The 27,611-nt window shown below is 37.1% G+C and overlaps 1 protein-coding gene across 23 annotated transcripts in view; it reads left to right on the forward strand.

Moving 5' to 3' along the window:
• Window positions 1-2,450: 2,450 nt before the first annotated feature.
• The window catches only part of LOC100893256 (phosphoinositide 3-kinase adapter protein 1), an 86,308-nt gene continuing 61,147 nt past the window's right edge, over window positions 2,451-27,611 (forward strand). For 8 of the 23 annotated variants that reach the window (XM_030979425.1, XM_030979434.1, XM_030979428.1 and 5 more), the window contains exons 1-8: window positions 2,452-2,938; window positions 5,696-5,744; window positions 18,358-18,885; window positions 19,699-19,740; window positions 21,044-21,091; window positions 21,645-21,686; window positions 23,445-23,492; window positions 24,618-24,659. In XM_030979425.1, the coding sequence (XP_030835285.1) occupies window positions 5,726-5,744; window positions 18,358-18,885; window positions 19,699-19,740; window positions 21,044-21,091; window positions 21,645-21,686; window positions 23,445-23,492; window positions 24,618-24,659 (769 nt within the window). In that variant the 5' untranslated portion in view covers window positions 2,452-2,938; window positions 5,696-5,725. Of the gene's footprint in view, window positions 2,939-5,695; window positions 5,745-18,357; window positions 18,886-19,698; window positions 19,741-21,043; window positions 21,092-21,644; window positions 21,687-23,444; window positions 23,493-24,617; window positions 24,660-27,611 lie in introns of all 23 variants that reach the window. The other 15 variants (XM_030979422.1, XM_030979429.1, XM_030979424.1 and 12 more) reach the window with 10 other exon arrangements.

Here is a 27,611-nt window from a genome sequence, read left to right on the forward strand (position 1 = left end):
TTGCTCTTAGTCGCTTTAAATAAGGGGCACGTTTAATGATTACATGAAAAGGGGACAATTATCGAAAGGGATAAGACACTTATTAGAAAAGAAAAGGAGCACGTGTCAAAGTACAAAGGATAATTATAAGAGGTGAAAATGAGGCATTTTTTTCACCTGAAAAGAGGCACTCACCAATGATGAAAAAGAGGCGTTAACGAAAATGGGAAATAGGCATTTGTTGACGGAAAAGGGACACCCATCAGATTTTGATAGGGGCATTTATAAGAGGTGAAAAGGGGATAGGTCCCTTATTAGAAAGGAAAAGGGGCACGTATCATTATTAAAAGGGGAATTATCAGAGTTGAAAGGGGCACTGACCAGATATGAAAAGAGGCACTTATGAAAATGTAAAAGGGGCACTTATAATAAAGGAAAATGTGCATTTGGTGAATGAAAAGGGGGCACTGTTCAGATTTTTAAAAGGGGCAGTTATGAGAAGGGGAAGGAGCTCTTTCTTTTTAATGGGGGCACTTATCATAAGGAAAAGGGACACTTATTAGAAAGGGAAAGGGGTAGTTGTGAGAAGGGGAAGGAGTTCTCTCTTTTTAATGGGGGCACTTATCATAAGGAAAAGGGGCACTTATTCGAAAATAAGAGGGGCACATGTTAAAATGAAAGGTGCGCTCATCCGAGTTTAAAAAAGGGGTAGTTATTAAAAGGAGAAGGGGCACTTCTTACAAAGGAAAAAAGGGGAAGTTGTCAAAGTAAAAGGAGCACCTCTCAGTTTTGAATAAGGCAATAATCAGAGGTGAAGGGGGCACTTATTAAAAGTGAAAAAGGGGCACTTCTCGTACCTGAAAAGAGGCACTTACTAGAGATTAAAAAGGGCACTTATTCAAGATAATTTCAAGATTGATGAGAATGGAAAATGGACACTTATTGCAAAGGAAAATGGGAACATGTCGAAGGAAAAAGGGCACGTGTCAAAAATAAAAAGGGCACTCGTCAGAGGTGAAAAGGGGGAAGGGGCACTTTTACTAAGTAATAGGGGCACTTGTCAAAGTAAAAGGGGCACCTTTCCTATGTAAAAGGGGCACTTCTTACAAAATAAAAGGGGCACTTTTCCTATCTAAAAAGGGGCACTTTTGGGGTATCTGAAAAAGTGGGGGGCACTGTGCCCCCCCTGCCCCCCCCCCGGGAGGGCCACCTCTGATTACGGACATATCACACTTGTAATTGATCAACAAATTAAAACAGAAATCGGACAGATAGAGAAACTGTACAGGATAATCGATTCGACAGTGCATGGAGTAAAGTCTTCTGTTTATAAATGTGTAAAAGGACTCTACATTGAAAAACACATGAGCGCCATCTATTGACAATCATCATCTTGCACTGACACTGTTTATCTTTATAGTTGCAATTTCCGGTATCAAAACATTCTAATAAGATATTCTGCATTGGATTTAATTCATCAAAATATACATTGATCACTTAAGAGTACTGGAAGAAACATTATTTTATCTTGATAATACAGGGATACAGGATTACCACTAGAAAATGGGCTAGACAACCGACAACGGTAGCCTAATAAGGAACTTTGTAGAGAACTTGAACAAAACAAAACGCATAGACTTGACAGTTTGGTATGTAGGCCTATAAAATGCTTGATTTTATTTTAGTCATTTTTTCCAGGTCGATTATGTGCTTCATATATTTGACCAAGTTTTCACCCTCTACTCAGTCCTCAGGTGATCCATGGAAATGTTCAAGCGCCGGTCGTCCCCCTAAATGAGGATTGATTTGATGCTGCCTTACCACGTTAAACAACAAACCAAAAATCAGAAGGTTTTATGTCTAATCAATGTGCTGACAGATATATATTTCCAAACTGCAAAGTTCACTAGCGGTATTATTTTCGATACAAAGTTCATATTTAATGCAGAGTTTTACACTTACAGTACAATTAAAAAAAAAAAAAATCATATTCGAGGAGGGGGGAGTAGGGCTACCTTTACAAATAATTTATAGCTTGGTCACTAAGCTTTCTTGAATGCCCCCCCCCCCTTCACCCCGCTGCATGTGGTTCATGACAAGAAATCGCCGCTCACCGAAACCAAACAGTGGTCAAAGATCAATCAGAATTTTCCACTGAATTTATTGGTAACATGGTTTCATAAATTGCTTTTCAGAATTCGACCAATACCACAAAGCAATAGGGCATATTCATCTATGGTGTGTACGAGATTGGTGCTTTTCTTTATTTACAAAGCTTCAGCGCATTTAGGGGAAATCCCGTTTTAGACCGCCGATTGAATGGCGCTACTGGTATACTACAGCTACAGAAGCAAGTTGCATACCATCTTTATAAATTAATGAGAGACCTGTTGACTCTAAACCAACTCCTTCTTACTTCAAAGTGTATCTTTACAAGTTTCTTAGGGACACGTGTTAGAAGGCTGTGGTCTTTAAAAAGGTTAACAATGACTCAAATCTTTGCATAAATTATGTTTTTCCGTGCCGATTTGACCCCAATATTTGACCCCGAACTGAACCAGGAAGCAAGTAGTCAAAATTTGAGCTGTGACTCAAAACACGATTCGTGCACTCCTGTATTGTACGCAACCCGTATATACTGTGCATGTGTACATTAAATGCAGCCGGAGTTCCGCCGAGTTTTAGGAAGTTAAAAACTAGTTATCTCTCTCGGAAATGCGAAGGATTTCATCGCCATTTTGCGTGTTTTCAAACTGGATAAAATGATATAATGTGACGAACTGTTGCTTTCGATTGTAGATCTGTGCAAGAAAATGGAGGATAGCTCCCATAATGGAATTTTAATCGTAAAGTTGCAGAAATTAAAACACCGGAATATCATGGACCCTGCTCAGACTTCTTCATAAAGTTTAGTATCCGGTAAACTACTGTGTGTCGTGCACAACAAACACACGTTCAAGTGAGTTCGGTTTGCATCATTTTGACAATTTTTACCGTGTTTTTTGTTTAGTTGTTGTTTAGCATGATGTTAACTTTGAGACTTAATAAGAACTGTTAGTGTTAGAGCTGAAAATGTAATTTTGATTGAAATGCCAACATCTGGTTGAAGTGAATTTTATTCTACAATGATTCATGATTCACTTCATTCAATTCAAAGTTGCTGACCGATGCCAAGAATGTTAATTGAAGGCCAAGACAAGTGGCAGCATAACTTGAATTGTTTTGATTGTTGAGTATGCAGTTGGTCAAATGTGTATAAGTTGGAATTTAGTTAATTTAATGGTGTTTGAAGCTTTGAATAAGAAATGACATGTTAAAAACCATCAGTCAAAGAAATATACTTCTTTAACAATTAAAGAGACCTATCGTCCCCTTATAACCCCCACCCCTGCCAATAATTTTGGGGTCTATTGATATAATGGGGTAGCATATGGTTCAATGCATTGAGGGATCACTGGCATCATGGGCCGGGGAGCTAGGCTAGGGGAAGGGTTGCAGGCGCGTAGCCAGGGGGGGGGGGGGGGGGGGGGTGGTGGGGGCGGTCGCCCCCCCAAAACGCCGGCCAAAAAAAGAGAAGGAAAAAAGGAAGAGGACGTAGGAAGAAAGGGGGAAATTGAGTTCAAATTAAGGATTAAGAGTCGAGAACGGAACAACGAATCGTCTTCTTTCTCTAATAATTTAATGAAACGTCAAAGCTTCCGCGCTTCGAAAGAGGGGGACTGAATACAGATAAGGATTAAGGGTCGGGAAATGTACAACGAATCGTCTTCTTTGTCTAATAATACGTCAAAGCTTCCACGCTTCGCGCAGGAGGAGGGGGTGGGGGGCTGAATTCAGACAAGGATTAAGAGTCGAGAACGGTACTTCGAGTCATCTTCTTTCTCTAATAATTTAATGAAACTCCAAAGTTTCCGTGCTTCGAAAGAGGGGGACTGAAAACAGATAAGGATTAAGGGTGGGGAAAGATACAACGAATCGTCTTCTTTGTCTAATAATACGTCAAGGCTTTCGTGCTATGCGCAGGAGGGGCGGACTGAATTCAGACAAGGATTATGAGTCGAGAAAGGTACAACGAATCGTCTTCTTTCAATGCTTCCGCGCTTTGCGCAGGAGGGGGGAAACTCCCCCTCCCTGCACCCACCCCCCTAGGGAGCGCGCTAAGCGCGCTCTTTAAGTGATTCGCACGCTTTGCGTGCTCACTTCCGCCCCTCCTAAAATGAAATCCTGGCTACACGCTTGGTTTTTGTTTTAGTTTTAGGCGAGTTTCATTCAATTATGAATAATGTTGTTTTATTATTATTTGTGTGTATCATTCATTTATGAAGTAACGTTACGTTTTTTTATTTTTTATTGGTGTGTATCATTCATTTATGAATATTAGGGCTGCAGCAACAGTCTTACTCAAGTCACAACAAATATGAATTAATCATAAATAAGAGAAGGGGTGTATACATGTACGTACATGTAGGAATGGGTTGTCCTATCTTTTCACATGATCCACCCCCCCCCCCCTCTCTCTATTTCCCTCTCTTTGTATTTAAGGAATAATAAACCCAGCTTGTACTTTTTTCCTCAAATTTATTGAATTAATTCAAAATTTAAGAATATTTTGATTGACAAATTTCAGAATAGACCTGTTTACTCATTTTGTGCATTCTTTTTGAGGAAAAAAGTTTTTCATTTCTCTTTTTTATATTTAAATAGCTTGCCATTGGCTTGCCAACATAGTGATAACTAGTTTATGAAAAATGGATTCTATCCATAGACATTAGAGATGCCATTCATAACCAGTGAATTTAATCGCTGATAAAACTAAAAAATAACCAAGGGTGTTTTTAGGAGGAGAATAACTCATAATATGAAATATATTATTACCGGTAGTACACTAAACAGGTTTATTCAGAACCTTTCTTAAAGGAGCTGTAACCAAACTGATGATATAGAACAACATTATGTGGCATTAACTACATAATTTATGAGCTTGGATTATACAGCCCTGTATATGTAATGTATACATATAAATTACAGCGGATAAATCTGTCAAAGGAAACGTTTTGTTACAAATATGACATTGATGTATTGTTGGCTAGCCACAGAGTCATGGAGCTGAACCACAAGAGCATGATAACTTGATTTGACTATGAATGTTTATATCGATCATGTTGTGAAACTGAATAAAACAAGACAAAGCAATTTGATAAATGGGCTGGCAGATTATCATTTTGCAAAGGCAGGAGTGGGTAACCCAAAGTGAAAAGAAAATGATGCAACCGAATCCCTCCCGCTCAACCCCCCTCCATACTCTCCTCCTACCAGATTGTCTTGTTCTCTGTAATACATGTTATCATTTTCATACGACAGGTGCATCCTAATAACAACAGCCTCCACCCTTCCCCTCCCCTCCCCCTCTCCCTTCCCCCTTCCCCCTTCCCCCTCCCCTTCCCTCCCCTCCCCTCTCCTCTCCTCCCCTTCCCTCCCCTCCCCTTCCCCCTTCCCCTTCCCCCTTCCCCCTTCCCCCTTCCCCTTCCCCTTCCCCTTCCCCTTCATCTTTCCCTTCCCCCTCTCCTTCCTGCCTCCCCCTTTCCCCCTTTCCCCCTCCCCCTCCCCTTTCCCCTCAGTGAATGGACGCACACCATGCCAATGATAATGGTATAATGTTCATAACTAATTGACTAGTTATCCTAACCTTTTACCATTTCTCTGTTTGATTTTTCAGCTGTAGCCATAGAGACAACAGAACCTCAAGATGGCTGTACCAGGCGCAGGTAAGGCTAAGAAGTTTACTGACGGAATCCTGTTACTTAGAAAAGTGGAAATTTGGTGGGCCTAGATTGGTACTGGCCTTCTACAAAACAAAGTTAAATTTATCGAAAAAAATCCACAAGTTTGCATTATCATCAATATTCGATGCACATAAAAGAAGAATAAATACAATTTTCAGTTTAAATTCATCAAGTACAAGTAGGCCTACTGGTATTACAAAAGGAGAATTAAATCCATGATTTGGGGAGTATCATCAATGTACATGTACTTGGATTTGATTTGTAACCTAAAGCCCACTTATAACCCTACAGTACCTCAACCTTATATGTGTCAAAGGTTGCGTTTATCGACCAGATTTTTGGCTAGAATCAGGTTTCTCAAACGTCTTTCAGGCAAATTTAGAAGGTGATAAATGCAAAGCCTTTTTAAAACGTCTTTAGATATGGGCATATCTAAAGACGCAAAAAGGTGTGTTTTGAATGTGACATACAGCCAGAATCATGTTTCTGAGAGATCGATAAACGCAAAGCTGTTTTGAACCTCACGTACAAATAGGACCACCCAGATGTTGTGTACAAGCATGTATGTGAAGTTGACCTCCGAGAAACTGTCTGCTTCCCGGGTCAAAACAGCTGGGCAGACACAAGGCCTTTACTTTGAATCGTGAAGGGACGATAAACGCGACATCCCGCAAATCACGATCGTATAGTGGGGTTCGATAGTGGGGTTTGATAGTGGGGTACGATATGTACATATCTAGTGGCAAGCCCTGATAAACGCGCCCTTTGACAAACTAAAGCCTGTTCACCACCTGAGCAAAAAGAAAACAGTGCTGTAAACGTGCCAATCCAGGGGGGTGTTTCACAAAGATCCTAAGTTGAACTTAAAAGTTATGGAAAGCCATTAGCATCCTTGAAAATATTTTGTAAAAGTTATTTTAAAGGCCCACTACACTACTTGTATCTACTTGCGCCCTCTATATAACAAACCATGCCTAATCGGTGACCATTGATCCCCCATGATCCTCTTTTTCTTATGTTAACTGAGAGCTGAGTTGATGAGATAACCACCTGTCCAGTGACCTTGCAGGGCAGTCTAATCCCTCCTGTAAACTATGGCAGATACGCTTTAAAAGGCATAAAATGTTGATTCAAATCATTCGTATTTTCTATTATCATGGGAGATTTCATGTTCTTGATGTGGAATTTATAAAAATTCTAAAATACTTGAATTTCTGTTTTTGAATATATTTCATTTAAAGACTACAATGGCTGTCCATAATTTTTAAGTCAAACTTAGAGTTAAGTTCTACTTAGGATCTTTGTGAAACACCCCCCTGGGGTATCACAATATCTTTAAGTTATGGTCATGCGATTGCATTGTGAAAGAAACGTTGTGGAATCGGTCAGAAAAGGTTGATCATCTAGCATATAATAAGTATTGGTGTGTACTGCAAGGTTCTGGAATCATCAAAATGATAAGAAATTTGGCCCAGTCTTGGTAAAGTTACAAGCACTGTACACAGAAAGATGTCTACATGGGACTACCCTATATCTATACAGTCCAGAAAGATATAATAATTTACCAAATATATCAATTAGTAGGCGGTTTCCCGGCAAAATTTGTATCATCATGTATTAGTCAAAACATATTCTTTCACATGATCGGTAATAAGAGCTTCCATTTCATTTTTTGAGAGGGGGACGTTTCCGAAACTGGTCTCTACCTTTAAGCCTGTGTGCGTAGGTGTGCGTAGTCCCATATACATCTTTCTGTGTACAGTGCTTGTAACTTTACGAAGACCGGGCCAAATTTCTTATCATTTTGATGATTCCAGAACCTTCCAGTTCACACCAATACTTATATGCTAGATGATCAACCTTTTCTGATTGATTCCACAACGTTTCTTTCAATATCTACCTTTAAATATGTTTAAATCAAAATATGAAACATTGTCTAGAACATTGTTGGTAGAGTAGGCAGTGGAAATATCTCCTTTCACCTACATTTGTGTAAAATACTTACATATACCTCCAAATGTACTTGGAGGATAGGGGAAGTGCCATGTTATAATTACAAGTGAATTTTTTGGCATCATCTTTCCTCCAATGCAATTTTAAAAGTAAATAAATAAAGTAAGGCCCTTGAACTTTCAGGTTGATTGCCATCCAATTTGGGTTTATTCCCAAATCTGAGTTTAATACAAACATCCTGAAATGATGAAAAAAATAAGAATTTAGAGCTCTATAGATGAATTCAATAGAGTACCGAAGCTGTAACATCATAAAAAGCTATTTTTAGAATTTCTCAATTTTTTCTTCATTTTCCGAAAGAGCATAAAAAATAATGTCCAAATGTCGAAAACCAATTGAACATGTTTAGTATTAGCTGAGATATGGCCATCTGAATAAAAAGATTTCCTATAGGATCTCACTGTTATTTTGCTCTGGTTCGTAATGTTATGAACCAGAGCAAAATAACACTGAGTTCCTATAGGAAAAAAAGAAAGCATTTTGAGGCCTGTGGAATTAAAAATGTTGAAATTAGACATTTCTTAATAGTTTTTTTTTTTTTAAATGAATACATAGTATGTGTCGCTATAATAAAGATGTACACTATGACCCCGTTCTCACTCACTTCGTTGGAGCGCTCTGTAGCGCTCTAACTAAGACCCGCTCCTCAGGAGCGGTTCTTAGGTGAGTGAGAACGCTCAAAGTGGTCCAGGAAGCGGACTTCTGGACCGCTCCAGAAGTCCACCTTCCGAGGTGGTCTTGAGGAGCGGGTCTTATTAAGAGCGCTCCAGAGCGCTCTAACGTGCAATGTGAACGGAAAGCGTACTTTGAACGGAAGTGACGTTCCGCGCGATGAGCGATCGGGCAGGCACTACACATATACATGTATACGGGACGCGTCGCAAACGGGACATCATGTGACATAGGGTTCGGATTCCGCGCGCGAAAAAATTGACCCGCCTACCTGAGCTGCCATAGCAACAAGACCACTTTGACTCGTGGAGCGGTTTAAGCCATAAAAACTGCTCGGAGTGTGAACGCTCGCAAACCGTTCCTCAAGACCCGTTCCTCTGGAGCGGTCTGGAGCGGTCTAACTAAGACCACTTTCAAAGTGAGTGAGAACGGGGTCTTTGTGTTGGTTGCATGTTTTGCTTTTATCAGAATCGTGCAGACATAGACCCCGTTCTCACTCACTTCGTTGGAGCGCTCTGGAGCGTTCTAACTAAGACTCGCTCCTCAGGAGCGGTTCTTAGGTGAGTGAGAACGCTCAAATTGGTCTAGGAAGTGGACTTCTGGACCGCTCCAGAAGTCCACTTTCCGAGGTGGTCTTGAGGAGCGGGTCTTATTAAGAGCGCTCCAGAGCGCTCTAACGTGCAATGTGAATGGAAAGCGTACTTTGAACGGAAGTGACGTTACGCGCGATGAGCGATCGGGCAGGCACTACACATATACATGTATACGGGACGCGTCGCGAACGGGACATCAGGTGACAAGGGTTTGGATTCCGCGCGCGAAAAAATTGACCCGCCTACCTGAGCTGCCATAGCAACAAGACCACTTTGACTCGTGGAGCGGTTTGAGCCATAAAAACTGCTCGGAGTGTGAACGCTCGCAAACCGTTCTTCAAGACCCGTTCCTCTGGAGCGGTCTGGAGCGGTCTAACTAAGACCACTTTCAAAGTGAGTGAGAACGGGGTCATAGAGTAGCCTATAGCTATGACAAGGTGAGTTAATATGACAGCCGGCCAATCATAAGTGCTCGGTCTTTCTTAGACCTACCCAGTTGTACAATATTTTTGTACGATGCGATTTTCAGACTAGAACCGAATGCTGATTCTTTATCGAGTTTAGGTTCGAAAAGATGTTGCGTTATGCAACGTTTCTTTACACAATGTTGAGAGTACTTCAGACTCTAAAAATATTTTAATTACTTGTCGTATAGCTAAAGATACAATTCTTGTATTGCTGTACGACGTAGTCCGAACACAGTTTTGATGTAGTGTAGCAGCAGTACATGACCATGGGTACATTGACTACATGTAGGCTAGTTTTGATCAGGTCCTAGTTCTAGGGTTCCTCTAGCAACAGCATTAGAGGAAGTGAGTGTCTGCCTCTCATGTATAGTCTTAATTGAGACCCCCAAATCCATCTATGCCGGGTAGTGCAGCACAGGGAAAATAATACTAATACTTTTCATGCATGAAAATAACACTTTTTAATTTGTTTTGCATTAAACTCTATGCACATTTTGGGGGGCTCTTTTTGGCATTTCGGGGGCGAATTTGCCCCGAGCCCCCCTTTTTTTTTTTCCCTGGTGCAGCAATACGTAGCCAGTATGTGTGATGGGTTCTCATCAGGACATCGAAGGCCTGTCATCATTGGACCAGGGATGTCTCTGAAGTGTTTGAAATATGTTGCCTGTTTGGTTCTGATTCAGAGAAATTAACCTGACCACAACTACATGCCAGAGGGCTACATTGCACACAAGAAAATGGGATCTTCGCTTGAGCTACAGACATGTATTATCCCAAGAAAACTACGGCTTCAGAAATAGCCAGCTCTTTGGCAAAATCATGGACATATTAGCTGCTTGTGTAGCTAGAGCTATCCCATTTATAGGATCTCTATGATGAATCCAAATGAGCAACTTAAAAAACGTCCTTCACCGGGCGTTAAAATTTGAGACTTCTCACCATCTTCTGCAAAGACTAGTGAAGAAGCACCTCCTTGTATTTCTAATGCCTCTAACTCTGGAGACGTTCCAAAATCGCTTGTCATTTGGTGAAATTAAATGACACATTTGTGCGATCACTTCCATATCCACACAGCTAGAGGAGGGTATTACTTTTGCTTTGTTTAAAGGAATTCCCCTGATTTTTAGGCCAAGAAAAGTTGAAGCGTAGTTACTAGTTTCTCGTCAGGATTTTTCGCAAATGACAAGGGGGGGGGGGTTCAGTGTACATTTGATATTTGATATTTTTCTCTTGATAGAAATTCTATTGGGTCAATTTCAACCCAGATTTGGATAACTCAAATTTAATTTTTACCATAGAGGGATAAAAACAAGGTGAAATTGCATGATATTAATAATTTTTGCTATTTGCTAAACCCATTGTCAAGATTCCCTCAGATTGTTAATTATTTAATTTCAGAATTTTTTGGGGGGCAAAAAACATTAAAAAAATTTTTTTTTTTTTAAATAAATTTTTTTTTTGTTGTTGTTGTTGTTGTTTTGTTGCCGAAAACCCACGAGGGGAAGGACTTTCATTTAACATTGAGGTGCAGTTGAAGGCGCCGATTTGTGCTTGTGAACTTGACACAAATAATAGTATCAATGTCGTTTTTAGAATAATGTGTAAGATCATTAATGTAAATTAAAAACAGTAGAGTACCTACAATGTAGGATAGAACCTTGTGGTACACCATGAATTATTATTATTATAAACTACATGTACATGTACATATTGAGATCTATTAGAAAGATTACTTTCAAACCACTTGACAGACAAATTTGAGTGTTGTTGTAGTTTCCGAATGGTGAGTCAACACACAGATTACTGAGCTGGGAGACAATGCCAGGCATAAATCAAAACTTTAAAAAAAAAAAGTTCGCCTTATACACGGAGATTTATGGTAACAAAGAACTGAGGCAGGCCCCCAAAAAAGAAGGAGGAAGAGATGAAAAACTTATTATTATTATTCACTCTTTTATTCTTATACTGTACTTGTAGTTCTGAAATCATAACTGACTTAAACTGAGGTTTAGTATATGATTCTGTTGGATTGGAATACCAACATATATTGAACTATCGTCCTACATTTACATTTACTAAATATATTGTTGGGATATTGAGGTCTGCAAAGAATTCCAAATGCAAAAGAAAGATATTTTACACTTTTTACAGTGAAAATGTTAAGATGTATTTAGGAAATCTTCATTTTACAAACTCTCTCAACCCAATGCCTGTTTAGATAGACTATCCAAGGATTTATCATTGCCTGATAAACACTTGTACACATATTCATGTACATTGTACTTGCGATCATCTCAAAGGGCAATCTAACCCTTGTAATAAGTACATTTGTATAAAAGCAGAAAAATAACAGAAGCAGAATGGCAAAAGTTTGAAATGAATCTGACCAATAGTAAGGAAGTTATGAGTGTTTGAAATATGAGACCACTATTAGTCTATGCGAATCTCAAATTGGTAGTTTTTAGTGGATTGTGACGTAGGAGGTGGATAACTCTCTCATTTGCTGTGTAAAAAAATATCATTAATTTCTATTTTCTCGGAAGTTCCTTCTTCCTTGGGGCACTACTCAATATATATTATAGATAGCATATTATTATATGTCCTCTAAAAAGAATAGATCCTCCTGAGCCATGAATTTTTTGAGAAATTTAAATTTTAGTTACTTTATATGTTGGAACAGATGGGAAAGTAGTACGGCACTCCATCACATTATTGACATTACCGCTTCAGCCAATTTCAATTGCCCTTACGTCTAGTGATTTCAACTTTCAACAAATTATAACTTTCTTATGTTTAGCCAGATTTAATTGTAACTATCATCAATTTGTTTCTATGATTTGTCTGCTTTCGTTTAGAGTAGTTGTCTATTTGGGTTGGATTTCCCTTTAAGGACTGAAACTTTGCCTATTTTAAAAACAAGCAAGTTCTTGTCACGGTGCAAAGGGAAGTCTTATGAGTAGAAGCGAAGAAACCTATGACTAGAAGCGAAGAAACCTATGACTGATGTATGAGTCACCCTAGTGTTATAAACTTCCACTGGCTGTCAGAAGCCATCAAACATTCAGCGTGTCTGTCAAGTAGTAGTTTGGCTTCCAGCCTCATAGGCATTTTCTTTCAATCTCTCACAAGAACGCTGGATTATATTAATATTTTGAAGATAAGTGAATACTGCCATGTTGAAAGAAATAGAATAATCAATATTGCTGTTGTTAAGTGATACTGCTTTTGAACATTATTTGCATTATAAATGAGTGGGTTTTAATGAAGGAAATAAACCGTTAGGCCAATTAAAATAATTCCTAGTTTCTTGTCCTTTCCTTCCTTTTTTCGGCCCACGTCCATTTTGTTGTTATTCAACTTTCTTGCACTGAAATGAAATAAATAAATATCCAAGGGCATGTAGCTAGCCAATGAGATGACACGAATCATTAAAGGGGAAGTCCACCCTGATTTTAAGTTTGTTTTAATAGAAGCAGAAAATAGGAGAAACTATTCAGTGAAGGTTTGAGCAAAATCAAATTAAAAATTAGAAAGTTATGAATTTTTAAAGTTGTCATCAGTGAATTAAGTCAAATTGGCAACAACATGACGTATCTTGCGAGGTCCTCTTCCATTTGCTCTGTAGTCCAATGCCTCGGCTGTTTCCATATATGTCCAAACCGCTGAGCAAATAACACACCCTCAACACTGAAACAGAGATACAGTGTATATCCTTCATTCATTTTTCGATGGGTGTATTTTATGGGGATCACAATTTGGAGACATTTCATTCTGTCTGGGATGCATGTAAGGGAGGGGGAAAAATGATGATTGAAGATTATTTTTTTTATTATTAAAAACGGACAGAATCTTGACTAGTATGTCTTTTAGATGGATTCTTTTGAATGCGCCTTTGAATTAGGCCAAATAACAAAAAAGATGTGTTTCTCGTCCCGCCCGGCTCCTTTTTGGCAGCCGCCTCCTTTTTATTACTATTTACTGTTCAGAAGAAAAAAAGCCCCCCCCCCCCCCAAAAAAAAAGTCTGTGATATATACATTTTGTTTAAATAGCTTCTAAAGTGATACAAATCATATGTCATACATTGCATCTCATTGTATACTCCCATAGCACAACTGTGAATAAATAGGCTGGGCCAGCTATAATTAGCATGGAAGCCATCTTGAAAAATAGTTGCAAAAAATTGAAAAATAGTTGCAAAAAGTAATGCCCTGCCACCTCCTTTTTTTAAAAGTCCAGATGATAAACATGTTATTTTCCTTATTGTTGAATTGTTCTATGTATTAGATTAGAAACCATGAGGAAGTAGTTATCCAAGGTGTTTGGGACATCAAGATTATTAATAAAAACAAACACCGGTTGGAAATATATGATTATTCAGATAAAGTTGGGAGTTTTTGCCAAGTACTGTTTTGACAGAACCTTTCAGATAACAAATAATTCAACAACAAATAATGCAGCGTACATCAATGATAATTTGTATACTGTATCCTGAAAGTTTCCAGTGGAGTATACTTGTGGGTGGTTCTTCTGTATGAACAAATTTTGCTTGAAAATCAGAAATGAGGAAAGCAGCAGACCTTCTTTTTAAATTTTATTTATAGGACCTTTATTCATTGTTCTAGATGGCCAATATAGTGCTTGTCAAGGGTGTTTTTTTTTAAAGAAAAATGTCCTACTAAGCACTGCATCTGATAATAATATTAATAATAATGCAATATCTATAGAGCGCATAAAAAGTTTCTCTATGTGCTGTACCAGCATTTGGATTATGCTCAACTTTTTAAAAGAAATATTCCTTGTTTGAAGAAAAAAATGATCCCATGAAAAGAAAAGCATGAATTGTGTTCATATATGAGTACATGATAACTTTTACAAATTTACAAAGACTCAATGATTAAATAATTGTGGTTATGTTCTGATGTTCCCACATACATGTAGAGATAGAATATCTTTACGTTCAGATATTGCTAAAAAAGGGAACCTTCACGTTCAACTTTCCACACCATTTAAGGAATTTACTTATTAATACAGCATTTGCATGACAGTGTCAACATTTAAAAAAAAAATTTCCTTTGTCTTGAAGCAAAATGGTGGGAAATAGTCTAAAGGTATTATAGCCATATAATATAAAAATGAGGTAATAAATCGGACAAGGATATAAAATTGATGATCTGTTATTGTAAAGATGGCATAAGTATCCTGTTACAAGATATGATTATGATGAGCTTGTTTTAACAATAGCCAAAGGGGAAGGAAAAGCCGTTGTTAGTATTGGAACCTCTCATAGTTGATACCTAATGCTCTGGACTTCATTGCGCTTGCTTGTGTGTATGGTACAGTCTCATGGTGCAGTCGTCGAGGATTGTATGATCGAAGCAACATGAGTTGCCATTTTGCTGCTCCGAAAGGGCTAAGGAGGAAGATGTCGCGAATAGAATCGGGAGAAGAATTCCAGAATTTTGTGGGAAAACCAAAGGGTAAAATTTTGTAAACATTTATTGTAAAGTTAGAATGAAATTTGTATAAGATATTTAATTAAAATGTACATGTACATGTATACTGGTACTAAATGACATGTGTTGGTGTAGATTGCATACTATACATTGGTATGCAGTTTGAAAGTGAGTTCATTATTCACAGGCCGTGAGACCGGCAGGTCACACTACCGATAGTGTTGGTCTTCTAAAAGTTAGAATGAAATTTGTATAAGATATTTAATTAAAATGTACATGTATACCGTAACTAATTGTAAGTAACAGGTGTTGGTGTAGATTGCATACTATACATTGCTATGCAGTTTGAAAGTGAGTTCATTAGTTCATTATTCACAGGCCGTGAGATCGGCAGGTCACACTACCGATAGTGTTGGTCTTCTAAAAGTTAGAATGAAATTTGTATAAGATATTTAATTAAAATGTACATGTATACCGTAACTAATTGTAAGTAACAGGTGTTGGTGTAGATTGCATACTATACATTGCTATGCAGTTTGAAAGTGAGTTCATTATTCACAGGCCGTGAGATCGGCAGGTCACACGACCGATAGTGTTGGTCTTCTAAAAGTTAGAATGAAATTTGTATAAGATATTTAATTAAAATGTACATATATACCGTAACTAATTGTAAGTAACAGGTGTTGGTGTAGATTGCATACTATACATTGCTATGCAGTTTGAAAGTGAGTTCATTATTCACAGGCCGTGAGATCGGCAGGTCACACGACCGATAGTGTTGGTCTTCTAAAAGTTAGAATGAAATTTGTATATGATATTTAATTAAAATGTACATACATGTATACCGTAACTTATTGTAAGTAACAGGTGTTGGTGTAGATTGCATACTATACATTGCTATGCAGTTTGAAAGTGAGTTCATTATTCACAGGCCGTGAGATCGGCAGGTCACACGACTGATAGTTTTGGTCTTCTAAAAGTTACCAGAGCATTCATGAAACTGTTGGCCATGAGACCGATAGTCCACAAGACATGTCAGTCTCTTTTGCATTTTTATGGAATAGGGCCTTAAAACCTAAATCTCACTTGCAACCCTTACCTAGCTAGCTAGCACATCAACTTGGTTTCAAACCCAGGACCTCCTAGTTATGAAACCACTGCTAGAGGGACTGTCCTCATCAGCTCGAGTTTGCCAGTAACCCGCTATTTTCATTCTCATTATCCAGAAGCTCATTATTGCATCTTCACCATAGTTAAAAACACAGGTATTTTGGCAAACTCAAGCTGATGAAAACAGGCCTCATGAACTTCCAGGTTATGCCAAATTGTAGTTTAATAAAGTGACTGCTTGCCCGGCTTGTTGAAAGCTTTGAAAAATTGTTTTTTTAGTCCCGTGTGAATTCTCCTCATTGTTAGTGGATTGTTGTTTAAAACAAGGTTTTGCAAGACCCGTGTGAACAGAGCTAATGTTTTTTAAATGTGAACGGGGCAGTGTGCCTGCAAGGCCTATAGTTCAATTTGATACTGGTGTTACATATTAGACAGTCTTGATCCTAATATCGTGCTGCAGCATGAGTTGGAACATGAAACTGATTGAGTCACTGTTATGTACATGTATACCCTAGTCACATGATGTATACTGTACATGTAAATGCTGTTATTTTCATGTGATTAATTTTTTGCTCTGAGCGACGCCGAAACATATTCGCGGGTTCTTAAATTCGCGCTGCACGCAATTCAGCCCGTTCAAAACAAGCAGAAGAAGCCATGCTTATAATATTCGCGGACACCGACTTTAGCGCGAAATCCACGAAAATTAAAGCACAGCGAATATTACCATGTTTACAGTAGCTGGAGCTGAAAATCGCTTTCGCCTCTTCCCCAGATCGAGATTGATCTGCAGGCCGAATTAAGCTCAGGTTTGGCGTATGCGCATATTTCAACCAGATCGATGGAGTGCGTGGTTTCAATTGCTTACCTGCGCTCTATAATAGTAAAATCTTTGGAAAGACGTACATGACAAGCCATGCTCCAGTCACACGGGGAGGACCGAAAGCTCCACACAAGGAAGAATGCGTGATGCGCTCATGCAGCTGATCGAAAATGTTTCAAAAAACAGATATTCACCTATTTTATGCCTTCGCTCATCCCGAACCATGAGAAATTGAATATTTACTGCATGGTTATCTGGGAGTTTTTCACATACAGTGTCAGTAGGCCTGTCCTCATCAGCTCGAGTTTGCCAAATAACCTGCTATTTTCAGACTCGGGGTATTATCCTGAAGCTCAAAATTGCGTTTTCACCAGAACGATACACTCATCACAAAATTGCTCGGAAGGGCGCAAATTAGCCCCCTATTTCCCAAATAGCAGGATATTTTGGAAACATGATCAAGATTTCTCGGGATATTTTCTCGACCAAATATCCCGCTTATTGCAACTGCAGACTAATGAAGATGCAAATTATCTGGCTAATTTGCGATCAGGATAGTTAAAATAGCGGGTAATGTGGCAAACTTGAGCTGATAAAGATAGGCCTCATTAAATATTGAAAATTTACTGCACATTCATCTTGATACTTTTTCCTCAAAGCACAAGATATGCTGATTTTTCTCCGGTTGGCTCACAACCCGGCCTTCATACGAATCGTAACATATACATGTACATGTAGTGAGTAGAAACTTACAACTGATCAAACAAAAATGTTCAGTCGGTATGAATAGGGTAGAGTGTGACTAGTTCCGTGGAGTTGTTATTGCCAACTTGCCAAGTGCATTTAATCTCTGGCGCTTTAATGATTTGTCATGAAAAGTGGATGTCAATCTGGCTCAGAGTCATCTGCACAGGTGCAATTGCCGAAAACCTAACAAACTTGTGATCCCTGCATTACAGGGCAATTAAATGTATAATTTTTCCTATATTTCCCTGCCTTTTGATACAATATATACCAGTACTGTATATACATTTAGGTACATTTCATATAAAGTTCTGTCAGGAGAAACATGCTAGTAATGATAACTTCAACATGTTAGTTTGCCATAAATGTTTCCACGGCTTGAATTGGATCTTAATATGTTTCTGTGACTTAGAAATATTAGGACTGAAATATATGTTTCATACTTATTATTGAGTTATGTGGAACTATTCACAACAGTAAGTTTGATCTTTTGTGATACCACAACCTTCTTAGGTTTTGAAGTTTGAACTAAAGGTCATATGGCCTTGGAACAAGGACATATGAAACTTGATTTAAGGGGACATGTTACAGTTGAAAGTCGCATTAAAAGGCCAGGTATTGATTAATGCTTCACCATCTTCATGCAAATGTCACTACTATTAACTGACTGTATTCTGATACTTCCTCCTCTAATTCCCGAACCTTGTTTGTCGTTTCAGATACCGTGTATGATCTGACCATCTTGTACATGTCAGACGTCACCAACTGGTGCGAGTACCTCTTCGATATCTTCAACCCCTTTGAGGTCTACCAGCAGTCGGAGGAAATCACCACGTTTCCCACTCACGAAAGCACCATCCACCACATCAAGAGCTCCCGCGTTCAGGTCCTCATCATCTCCCCCAAGTTCATCGAGACCGCGACCGCCCAAATCAGGGAGATCACCGGAAAGAACTCCGTGGTGGGACTCCTGTGCGGCGTGGAGAAGGAGGAGCTGGTCAAGCTCCAGGACAGGATACCAGACTATGTGAGCTGGCACCTCGTGGATGCTAAGGATGGACCGCGGTGCATCACGGGCACAACATTGGACATTGTGGATGAAATGATCAAACTTGCAGATCAGCAAGCCCCTCCGGACATGAACGTAACGGATGAAGTTTATTTAACAATGACGGGGAATACATGTAGAGAGCAAGAACCGCAGAGCAATTACATGCAAATGGGAAGAGGATTACATCATGGTACCGGTAAGTGTTTGTTTGTTGCCAAGCTGAGGATCAAGGATCAAACGTGTTCAGTCAACTATGTTATGGAAAAGTTCCCCTATTTTTACAAGTCCATGATCATTCCAGAAGAAATACTTTAGGAATACCACCCCATATCCCTCATTTTTTTAATTGCTCTTTGTCAAAATGCTGCAAATTTTTTCGTTTAGTATTGGGCGACCAGCACAAAGCAGATTCACAGTATCGCACCATATTCCAACTGACGATTTAGTTTGTAACAGTAGAAAATTGCTTTTTAAATACTATATACTTTTTAATAGAGCTGAAGACAAAGTGAAGTTAGCATGTAGGCAGTTCGCTAGCTCAGTTACTATGGCTCTGGCCCGGCCGAGACCGGACGGCTCGAACACGTACACAGCTGCGTGAAATGGACCTGAAGTGTCAAAGGCACCAAGCTATCTCAGAGTGCATTTGAAATCGGGACATTAAATTTACATTGAGACATTTTGGGTATTGGTGTTGGCGAGTATCACATGTATATTTGTTTTTTTTTCCACCTTGTACGATAATTGTCACCTTTAAAGCCCCTTTAATAGCTACCTGCGCCCTCTGTATAGCAAACAATGTCTAAGCGGTGACCGTTGGTCGCCAATGATCCACTTTTTCTTATGTTAATTGAGAGCTGCTTTGATGAGAAAACCACCAGTCAGTGACCCTGCAGGGAGGTCTGACCAAACTAGTGCAGATGGGCTTTAAGTCTCCTTTAAAATAAATGGCAGAGAAGTGTGAGACTCTTTTTAAACTGGCTTTGCAATCATCTCCCCTTTTCTGCAGGTCCTGCAGACAAGCAAGATGATCTGTACCAATTAATGAGTGGTAAGAACAAACATTTTCATAAATTTCATTTACATTGTAACAGTTAATTTACTTGTTTTTATTCAAATTTTTAAAGGAAAAAAGGGTGATTGGTTGTTTTTCCTAGGAGCTGTACAGTATTTGGCTACAAGTATTTGGCTACAACCATCAAAACTGACAGCCCATAAGACATACACCTGTAGTCCCAATATCTTTGGGTCCCATGAGTGCACAAACCGACATTGTCTGTAGACTGTGAGACGATCATTTTCGGTTTTGTGTGCTGACCTTCTTGCAACTGTTCATAGGGTTAGCTAGAGTGACAATCCATGAGATCAACACTTTCTTATCTTTTTTTGTTGTTGCATATTTGTTTTGCCGTCTGGTGGACTGTCCTTGTGAGCATTTTGGAACTTTCTTATTCTAGAACTATTATGTTATAAATGTATTAATAAAGATTGATTATGTACTAGGTCTGATTTTTGTTTTGTTTTTGTTCCCCCCCCCCCCCTCTATTTATGTTTTTTTTAATTTTTTTTTAATCACTTTCTCAAACAACAATATAATACTGTATTATACTTTATTACTGTTTTGGTGGCAGCACCAATAAAGCCTTAATTTGGCTTTCCTAGCTGTCTCCACATTCATATATATTTTTGTTGTTGTATTGTATTGTACATGTTTCTCTTTAACTTGTACGCTATGTTTTGTATTTTATATGTTTGTTATGATGTTTTTATGATGATAAAGTTCAATTCAATATTATATTTGTTTTGTTGGTCCCATGGGCTTTCGGTCTAGTGTGCACCTTTTGAAATGGTCACCCGTCAGTCTACTTCAATGACCTCTATGAAGTCACACTGGGCTTGTCCTCATCAGCTCCAGTTTGCCACATAACCCGCTATTTTAACAATCCGATATTTAGCCAGTTAATTTGCGTCTTCATCAGCACACAGAACATTTAGGGGGATATCAGGTCAAAAAATATCCAGAGAAATATTGGTCTTGTTTCCAAAATATCCCGCTAATTGGGATATAGCAGGCTTATTTGCGCCTGTCCGAGCTAGTTTGTGATGAGCGTATCAGTCTAGTGAAGACGCAATTTCGAGCTTTGGGATCATATCCCAAGTCTGAAAATGGCAAGCTATTTGGCAATCTCGAGCTGATGAAGACATACCTATAATTAATACACCTCTTTGAGTTGAAGTTTAATGACCTCTAATGATAATTTGTTCTTGCTTCTCTTTTAACACCCATCATCACCCCCCTCCATGCCCCCCTCATGCACCTTACTGCATGCACCTACCCCCTCTATTGCACGCAGAAGGAAAGGCAGTCCAGGAAGAGGAGTCAAATTACTTAGAAATGAATGGTACAGTTTCTATTCTTCTCTTTCTAGCCCTTTTACTTACATGTAAATATTTTCTATTTCCAACTTTAAATATCTCTATATATGTCTTTTCTTTGAATGTCAGTGTCGTTTGTTTCCATTTTATTATTCAATTTTCTTGAGATTCCTATCAGAGGACAATTTTTTAATTTTTATATTTGTGTGTGTATGTGTGTTAAGATATAGCAAGTGTTTAAAAAATTCATGTTAATTAGTCTGCAGGTGTAATGTCAAATGATTCTTTATTTTAGAGAGACTGAGACAGAGAGACAGACAGAGAGAGGGAAGAGAGAGAGAGAGAGATGTTTGTGATTTTTATTTTCTAATCTCAAATTTCTCAACAGAGTATATTACGTGCACACGTCATTGTCATTTTAAGTTTATGTCAGCAAAGCCTCACAATTTTAAATGATGGCCCACCGACAACAACCCAGGTTCTTAATAACTTAATATTTAACAGACTACACATGCACTTTGTAAATATATTTATACTAATTTAAATGACTTCGAATTGATTGGAATTGAATTATTTCAGTTCAAGAGGAGGATCTTTATTTGGATCTGGAGTTACCTCCAGGTGAGAATTTGTCCGTTTGGATAATTTGAAGCCGAAAAGGACGCTGCATGACTTGTATTATTTTTTTCATCTTATAATCATTTTTTCCATCTTATATAATCATTTTTTTCATCTCATATCTTCTTTTTTTTTACAGCTTACATGTATGGCTCAAAGCAGACAATTTATTCAAAGTTGAATCGAAAAGATTTTGAAAAAAAATTCTCTAGATATGTTTATGCTGTCATGTTATGTTTCTTTACTTGTTTCAGAATGTTCAATTCATGATATTGAATATTATCACATATAATATATATTGTGGTAAATAAACTATCTGTTTAAAGGAATAGCAAAAATCCTTGTCAGTAACTCACTAAAGCAGATTAAAACCTAATTTTCCCCACACCTTCAAATTACGGGTCAACAGGGGTCAGATTTGCTGCAGTTACAGTGACGACGTAACCAAGGACCAGATCAGCTCGCCTATACAGCTGAGGGGTTGAACTGTGCTCCCAAAGTGCAAAGTTATTGTGAATATATGCATACTCCACATCAGATGATATCATGAAGTTGATAGTTAGTTTTTAGTTTGACAACTTCCAATTTTCAAACTTTTAGATTTTGAGTTTTCACAGAGCTGTTAAACCTCTGACAGACACTAAAATAGCATATAATTGATATAATTGATAAAATTGACTAATCTATGGCTCATAAGCTTTTTGTTGATATAAAATTCATCTTTTTCATATAAAATTCATCTTTTTCATTTCTCACTTATGGCAGGATCGTTAATGTTAGGTGTAGGGTTGAAGTTCAGCATTTATTTTGGTAGTGTAGGAAAGTGGTGCAGAGAAATTGTTACCAGAGCATATGCTCATTTGTATACAACTTTTCTTTTATTTGTCTGTTTTGTTTTTGTTTTAATATATATATATATATATATATATACCGGTATATATCTTTTTGTTTTGCTCTGGAAATCCCCTCCTAACAAGCCCTGAGGCTTTTTTCGGGACACCCTTTTCTTTCATTTCTTTGTTTTTATTTGTAATACTACATGTATCTCATATGTATATATTTATGGTTATGGTTATGGTTATTTTACCTGACTGCTAAGAAAGCATACATGCTTGTAAGTAAGCAACCAGATGGCCGACGGCTTTAGGTGTTCTCCGAGGGACCTGGTAATGAGGATTTAATACTCTGTTATCACATATATTGATATTAACATGAAATTATGCATGACATACTGTTAAATTGTTTGTTTTTTAATTGTAAATATTGGAAGAAATAAATGAGAGCTATATATGCTCTCTCAAGCATGCAATCATAGAACCTTAAAGGTAAAGACCAGTTTTGGAAACGCCCCAATTTCAAAAAATGAAATGGAAGCTCTTTATTACCAATCATGTGAAAGAATATGTTTTGACTAATACATGATGATAAAAAAATTGCAGGGAAACCGCCTACTAATTGATATATTTGGGAAATTAGTTTATCTATTGGACTGTGAGAGATAAATGCACGTGTCGCGCACGTGTGCGTAGTCCCATATACATCTTTCTGTGTACAGTGCTTAAACTTTACGAAGACTGGGCCAAATTTCTTATCATTTTGATGATACTGATTACTGAATACTGATACGCTAGATGATCAACCTTTTCTGATTGATTCCACAATGTTTCTTTCACAATGCAATCGCATGACCATAACTGGTCTTTACCTTTAATTTGAATTAAAAATTAAATAAAATATTAATTGGGCTTTGGCTTCTTTTAGCTCCACCAGCGGATGATCAGCTCTACTTGGATATGGGTTCGCCCCCAGGTAAGAATAAGGAAGAGGGGGAGGAGAATTAACAAATTTGTGAACAAGCTGTAGATAAATTTAGTTTAATTGGTTTCTAGGACTTACACATGTAGAAGAAGAATTTAAAAAAAATTGTGTGTACAAGCCATAGATAAATTTAGTTTGCTTGGTATCTAGAACTTTAGACACATGTAGTGTAAATTTTGTTTAATTGGTATAATAGTTTTCATAAATTTAGTTAAATTGGTTTCTAGGACTTACACATGTAGGAGAAGAATTAAAAAAATTGTGTGTACAAGCCGTAGATAAATTTAGTTTGATTGGTATCTAGAACTTTAGACACATGTAGTGTAAATTTTGTTTAATTGGTATAATAGTTTTCATCAATTTAGTTTAATTGGTATCTAGGGCTTACACATGTAGCATGTAGAACTTGTCCAGGGATTCTGGTATATGACCGTGTTCAAACCTGAAGGAAATAGAAGATTAAAAATCTCATTTTCTTATTTCTGATAATGTTATTTAGTGGCTTGTAAAGAAAATGCTTTATTCAAGTTATAGCTATTATTGGCAGTTTTTCAGCCATTATTGCAGGAGAAAAAAGGGGATCAAGCAATTCTTAAATTGTTGAAAAACTTTGTCCTTTTACAATCATAATGAAATGAGATTGCAATTGTTATCATCACTGATTGTACAGCAGTCTCTGCATAACAGGGTAAATGTGACAGGGCTACTTCTGTTAATGGGTTGGATTAGAAAAAATCTTTTATTTGTTTCATAAAAACTTTCCCCAATTAATGGGGGTACTGCTCTTAGGTGAAAAGTGCTTTATCCATCCTTATCAATTGAATAGGGCGTAGAATTTGTTACAAAAATGATTCAACCAGTTTGAATAACCGTATGTGTCTGTTTAAAGTTTTAAACTAAAACCGAAGATAAAAAAGTATAGGTCCAACTGATGATACTTGTGGAACAAACTTAAATTGCCTACAAAGCCTACACGTTTCCAGATAGGCCTTTGATGGTAAAATTACCTAATTGAAAGGTCATTTATGAGTATGAATTTCATATCTGAAAGAAATGTAGCAAAATAACTGATTTAACTGTATCATTTACAATATTTTACAACTCCTGTATGCGTAGCACAACAGCAGAAAGACGAGGAAATTTATTTGGATATGGATGGTAAGATGCAATTTAGTGACAGATCACTACTCTAACATGTCATTCACAATATTTTAAAAGAAATGCTGCTCCTGCTGTGTATGCAAAAACTTAAACTATATTTATCCATAAAAGCATGCAAACATATTGGTACTTAAAAATAAGCTTCATCAGAAGAAACTACTGCATTATTTCGTCGCTGTTTTCACGAAGTGACGGTAGTGAAAAAAAATTGCATTCACTTTGCATTACGATTTTCCTCACTACCGTCACTTCGTGAAAACAAGGACGATTTGGTTTGTATGGTATGAGCAATGCAGAAATCTAGTACAAAAATGGTGGTATAAAGGAAAAACGGCATGTGATTTATTTATTGAATTCAATTTTAATCAAAGTTTCAACAATCAATTAACTGCAGGATAAACCATCCAGAATGAATTATAGCCATGTCCTTTCAAGTTTCAACATACGATTCCCATATCAGAGCTCAAGATTAGCTTTAAAATAAAGTTCTTTAAAGCCTGTCTGCACTATTTTGGCCAGGAGCGATTAGACCTGCCTGCATGGTCACTGACAGGTGATATTCTCATCAAATCACCTCTCAATTAACATGAGAAAAAGGGGATCATGGGAGACCAATGGTCACCCCTAAAGCATTGTTTGTTATATAGAGGGCGCAAGTAGCTATAAATAATGCAGTTGGGCTTTAAGGTGATTGGTTCAAGGTTTAAGGTGAGTGGTTCAAGGTTCAAGGTGATTGGTTCAAGGTTCAAGGTGATTGGTTAAGGTTCATTGGCTGTACAAGACTCACACAGGAATCACAAAGACATGTAGAGGAAAAATATAATATAGAATGCATCCAAATGTCTTTTATTATTTATATCCATTTTTATCTCCAAACTCTAGAAAAAAGAGAACAAATTGGCAGTGTTGTAGGAGTGATAATGTCATGCTATTAGTCAGCTAAGAATAAGACCTAAAGATTTTAATATTCACAAAGGCATGCAAGGCTTCATGGGCTTAAACAAGGAATGGTCTATTTATCATGTTAATAGCCAATTTCTTATAATTAATTAATTTTTGTTTAGTTATGTTCATTTTTGTTTTGCTTACCTTCTTAAATTCAAACATACTAACTGTACTATATAACTTTTAAAATACTTTTTAAAAAGCCTGCAATATTATTGAAAAAGTGACAATGATATGAAATGATATGCTATGAATTATCGTCATCATTAAAATCATAATATATACATCATCAGGAAAATAATTATAACAGTTTAATACAAACCAATGTAGGCCCTATTTCATTAACATAATTATCTCTCAAAAGTTTCCATAAGTAGAATACATGTAAATGCATGTGTGAACTGAGGTTGGGTCGTGAGCCCAATGCTCAACCCTTGTAAGTTGATGTGAACAAGTTTTTTATTAAGAAATGTTTTTTTTTTTTTACCAGACTATAAGAAAGCAGTTTGATTCAAGGATGTGCGATTTTGTTGTTGTTGTCCATCAACATATTTTTACCAAAGTGGGACCTTTGCTTTCATAGACATTATATCATTACATCTAGCTATTAACCTGTCTTCTTTAGTTACTTAGGGTGTAAAAATAGAACATGTGATATGTTTAACATAAATAATGTAAAGTTAGAACTTGTATATCACTGTAAAGTCGAGGGATGTCAAATTTAGTTGGAGTAAGTTTTATGAAATCTCTTCAATACTCTTATTAAAATGATACATTGAATTTGTACTAAGATTACTAATGAAATGAGGCTATAAAAATGTACCATGATTGTCATTTTCAATTACAATTTGGTACTCGTGATTAATAATTACTGACTTAATATTATAGCGTTGATTTGTCCAAAACTTCTTCAAAAATTAAAATAACTTTCTTAACAAAAATAAGCCTATTTGAGAGATAGAATAAACTTACACCAAATATATTGATCTCCTTATTAAACTTAACATGGCAAATTTTATTCTGACACATCTTTCAATTCTTTTCACAATAATGAAAGGGGAGTAATAAGGCAGTATGAATATTTATATTTTATCATATTTTTCCATCAATTGGGCATGCCATCTTGTAATATCAAGTATTTAGGTTGCTGTATTAGAGGTGAAATTGATTTCCATTATGACATATAGAACGAAATTATCTATTTTTTAAAAATTACAGCCAGCCTTTCCATTTCTTTATGGGCAACTCAATATATCTTTCATTCCAAAAATGTTTCTCTCCATTATAGGTATATTTTAACAGCAAAGAAAGTTGAATAATACGATGTCATGTAAGCTTTATTGCAGATGGTATTATAATGTGGTATTGTATTTGTTTTAGATATAAATAGGTTATATCGCTTAAAATAGGGTTTTGTTGTTAACTTTGAATATAGATACATGAAAGCTTATGCATGGAAAGGTATACTACTTTTACAAAAAATAACCAGCTAATTTTTAAAAAGCGACTGCTTTCGCAGCTAGAACTACATGTAATAATAATGGTTGTATTTTCATGTGCATAATATTACTTCACATTCAATCTGTGGTACAAATGGAAAAGATCTTTTGGTTAATAGTATATTTGCTTTATTACTTTTGTCCTTTTTTCAGGGTACATGGCTTTCAGTCTATGTGTTATCATATCATAAAATCATTATATATATATATATATATATATATATCATATCGTCCCTATTTTCACGAAGTGACGGTAGTGAGGAAAACCGTAACGCAAAGTGAATGCAATTTTTTTTCACTACCGTCACTTCGTGAAAACAGCGACAATATATATATATAATAAAAGAAGTCAAATATTGCTTATGATGCTATTGGTATTATTATCATGTCATTATTATTTTGTTGAGAGGAGGGGTCTGAATCTGAATCTGTTCTGTTCCTAGTCCTCGAAGTGGGATATCATTGACCAATAAGAGCGTTAGAGAGAGAGAGAGAGAGAGAGTGT

This window comes from Strongylocentrotus purpuratus, unplaced genomic scaffold (genome assembly GCF_000002235.5).
Source record: "Strongylocentrotus purpuratus isolate Spur 01 unplaced genomic scaffold, Spur_5.0 spur5_scaffold_10, whole genome shotgun sequence".
Lineage (NCBI taxonomy): Eukaryota > Metazoa > Echinodermata > Echinoidea > Camarodonta > Strongylocentrotidae > Strongylocentrotus > Strongylocentrotus purpuratus.